The sequence below is a fragment of the Vombatus ursinus genome, unplaced genomic scaffold (assembly GCF_900497805.2).
Source record: "Vombatus ursinus unplaced genomic scaffold, bare-nosed wombat genome assembly UNPS02009877.1, whole genome shotgun sequence".
Taxonomy (NCBI): Eukaryota; Metazoa; Chordata; class Mammalia; order Diprotodontia; family Vombatidae; genus Vombatus; species Vombatus ursinus.
Genome location: NW_020949655.1, coordinates 1 through 3,994, shown reverse-complemented (window position 1 = coordinate 3,994; position 3,994 = coordinate 1). Strand labels below are relative to the sequence as shown.

At 51.8% G+C, this 3,994-nt stretch overlaps 1 protein-coding gene across 1 annotated transcript; it reads right to left on the bottom strand.

The window, feature by feature from the left end:
* Positions 1-2,885: 2,885 nt before the first annotated feature.
* LOC114036525 (orexin-like) lies at positions 2,886-3,587 on the bottom strand (the record flags this gene model as incomplete). The annotated part of the gene is made up of 1 exon (XM_027853019.1): positions 2,886-3,587. A coding segment is annotated over one exon (429 nt), but the record flags the coding sequence as incomplete, so codon positions are not given.
* Positions 3,588-3,994: the final 407 nt, after the last annotated feature.

Here is a 3,994-nt window from a genome sequence, read left to right as displayed (position 1 = left end):
GGCCCTGGCTTAGAGAGATCCAAGTTCGAGGAGGAGGTTACAGGGGGAGGATTAGCACGGCCGGGCAGGGTGGGGCGCGCTGCCGGCCGGGCCGGGGCGCCCCATGCGCCTGCCTCCCTCCCTTTCTCCTCTCCTCCTCTCCTCCTACGACGCCGCTGCTGCTGTGCTGGGCTCGGGGCTCAGCTCTTCTCCGCGCTGCAGCTCGGGCCACCCCGCCCCCCAGTCCCTTTGGGGCTGCGTTCTTTCCCCCCAGCGGCCTGGCAAGCGCCCGCCACGTGGCCCCCACAGGGGGAGGGGCTGCCAAAGACAGCCCCCCTCCCCTCCCAGCAGCCCACTTAGCAGAGGTAGGGTTCGCCCACGCGTGTCTCAGAGGGAGCTGGATGACGACACGCCCACAGGGGAGTCCTGGAGAGTTGGGGAGAGGCTAGCGCTAAGAGAACGTCCCTCCTTCCATGTAGCCCCGCCTCCTAACCTGCCCTCTTCCTTCTAGAGAGCTCTTGGCTCCAGGTGTGACCCCGCTTCTGCTCTGTGAACCCGCCTCCATGCATGCTTCTGGGCCTCCCACTCCTGGCTCCGCCCTTGGGCTTCCCCCTCGCTTCGCCCACGCGGGACCAGATACTTGAGTTCTGCGCTGCGCGTTGGAACCCAGGAGCCCCCTATTGGGCCCTTTCTTTATTCATTCCCCCCAAATTAACTCTTAATGAGTTCAAGAAGCAGCGGGGTGTGGAGAATAGAAGCAGCTGGGCATTCTACCTGTGTGACCTTGCGCAAATTACTTCACTTTTCTCTACTTTTTCCTCATTGGTGAAATGAGTCATTGGACTGGATGACCTCTTAACTTTCTTTGCGCTCTAAATCGATAAACTTATAATAGCTGACAGTAATATGCTCCAGAGGCAAGGAGGCATAATGGATGATGTGCTGGGTCTGGGATCAGGAACACTTGGTTTCAGATATCGCTTCATATAGTACCTTAGCTATGTGACCTTGGGTCAAACATTTAACACAGACAATTCCCTAGAACACTTCTACTAAGTCAGAAATGGGTTTCAATCTGCTTTGACTTATGGAGTTTCCACACTAGAAGTTCCGAAGAAGACTATAAATCCTTTTGATCATCTCATTTTAATTTTGTAAAGTGTATGATTTCATTTGGATCCTTCCAGCAACACTGTGAGGTAAGGGTGTTAACCTGACTTTCCAGGTGGGTAGATATAGACTAAGTGACTTGCCCGTGGTCACATAGGTACTAAGGATGGGTCTAATTCCAAACTTAACATTCTTACCACTACACCCCATTGCCTCTCTATGGCAATGACCCACACCCAATCCTGAGTAGAAGTGGCTACAACCACTGAAGGAGGAAGACTGCCCAACTCTCAGCTTGTATTTTTTTTAGTTTTTATTAATATCTTTCGTTTTTACATCACCTTTATTTCCCTATATACTCCCAACCCAGAGTCTACCCTGTAACAAAGAACTTTTTAAAAGAAAAGAAAGAAATGCAATCTCCCTACTAACAGTAAGGAAAACTAACACATCAGTCAAGTCCTACGGTATATTATGCCATGTTCCACCCCCTTGGTCCTTCCCCTCAGCAAAGAAGAGAGGGAGGTTCAGCTTGTGTATCTTAAAATAATTATCTTAACATCTTCTTACTTTGACATCTGCCCCTCTCCCACACACACACACACACTTCCCCGGAATGGAAAGAGAAACTAGAGGAGATAGAAATCTAGAGAAGACTGAGACCCTGTGGCAGTTAGTTGGCTGGATTATAAATCTTTAAAGGGTACTTTAGGGCAGAACCAGAGAGGCAAGGGGACTGAAACTACAACAGAAAGGTTATGCAGGAGGGATAGCAGAAAGAACTTCCTGACAGTGAAGGAGGGAACTGAGACAGGAATAAAGGCAGTTCTAAGCTTTATTCTTCCCCTCTGTCTCTTGCTGCAGGGGAACAAGGCAGTCAGATGGCAGTGGGGAGATGGGACAAGGCTTAACAGGAGCCATTTCCATTTCCTATACCCTCTGTTGGTTTTTGTTTTTTTGAATAAGGAATGTTTTTGTTGGGTTCTTTAGACTCTGACTGGGGCTGGAGGAGGATGTGGACAAAGGAAAGTGAGATTAAATCCCTTTAATCTGGTTCCTCTGGCTCTTGTCTTCGACGCCTCCCCCCCACCCCAATACTCATGAGCTGAAGATTCTAAAATGGTAGGTAGTGAGGATAAGGTGTGGAGTAGAGCCTAGATTAGAGGTTACTGAGGTGCGCTAAGGGTGACTGGGTCTGGAATAGGAAGAACTTCGAGAATAAAAGAAACGTATTGGGGACAGCTAGGTGGCACAGTGGATAGTGCTAGGGCCTCAGAGTCGAGAACCTGAGTTCAAATCTGGTCTCAGACACTTGACATGTACTAGCTGTGTGAGCCTGGGCAAGTCACTTAACCCTTATTGCCTCACCAAAAAGAAAAAAAAGGGACTTTTAAAAATACTACTTTTTGAAAATGTACATAAGAGCATAGATCTACAACTGGAAGGGCCTTTGGAGTTCAGTTCATTTAACGGATGAAGAAAGTGGGACTTATGGAGATTAAGTGGAAATCACACAGGTGGTAATTTGAATCCAGAGCCGGGATATCCTGTCTACTCAATCTGGCTGCCCCTTCGATCTCTTCAGCGCCAGGAAATCCTACCCTCCCGATTTATTTTTGTGCTAAGTCGTTTATGCTGCAGAGAAATCTCCAAGTCTGGGGTGACTGTGGCACACGGAAGGGTATGATTTACATACCTTGTCTCAGACCCTTGCCCCCCCTCCCCCGCAAAGGTCTGCTACTAGGGAGAGGAAAGGGGTGACCGCAGTAACAGAGAAAGGACACATTCAGCGTGAGTCATCTTTATTCCCCCCATTCTCGGAGGTGGAGCACAGACCTGGGGCTGAGAGGAGGCGGGGAGAAACCCACCTGTCTCTCATATCTCCACCTTTGGGGCCATCCCGAATACATGGAAAATAAGAAGAGCTCCCACCCCCCTAACTCCGCCCCTGCCACTGCCCAAACAACTGAGTCACTGAGCAGCCAGTCTTGGGAATCTGGTGATGCCCCAGGGCTTTGAAAGCCCAATTGCTGGGGGAGCGGCTATTGGTAGACGGTCGCCTCTGCGGCTCATGACCCCCGCCAGCTCTGGACAGGGTCCTGTGCTGCGGGGCTATCGGTACACAGATGCCCAACGCAGGACAAGGTGCCAGGGACCCGGGAGCAACTGTTGTAGCCCGGGGCTCCGGAGGGAGTGGGGAGGGGCTCTCCGCCTGCGCTTGCACGGCGCCCCACTGTGAGGATGCCTGCGGCGTGGTTGCCGCTGGCTTGCAAGAGCCTCTGTAGTCGTCCCTGTAGCCCAGATAGGCCCGCCCTCCGTTTCCCCAGGGTGAGAATGCCGGCCGCGTGGTTGCCGGCTCCGTGTAGCAGGTCGTAGAGACGACAGGAACAAGTTTTCTGTCGGCAGCAGTTGGGCATCGGCTGGGCGGCTGCCCGGGCAGGTAGCAACGCTGGGAGCACCAGCAACAGAAGCAGCAGCGTCACGGTGGCCCAAGGAGCCTAGGGTGGGGAGGGTGGTGGGAGAGGTGGGCACACTGGGCAGGCAAGGGTAAACCTCCCTCCACCCCCCACCGCTGTCACCATGCTAGCACTTTCACATCTCCCATCGTCATGAAACTGTCACCCAGAAATTCCAATACTGGTGAAAAACAAGAGTTTGTAAAAGATGCAATCACTTGAGCCCAGCTTTCTGTGGTTCCTTAGAGGGCCAAGGACACGGGTCAGACTTCCACTCTTGGGAGGTCTTATCACCTCCACTATAGCGAAAGAAGGAAAGGCAAAGGGGCGGGAGAAGAAGGAAATAAATTGGGCTGGTCTATAGGAATGGGGTTTAGGGGACTTGGCTATTTTTATGAATGGGTGTGTGTGTGTGTGTGTGTGTGTGTGTGTGTGTGTGTGTGTGTGTG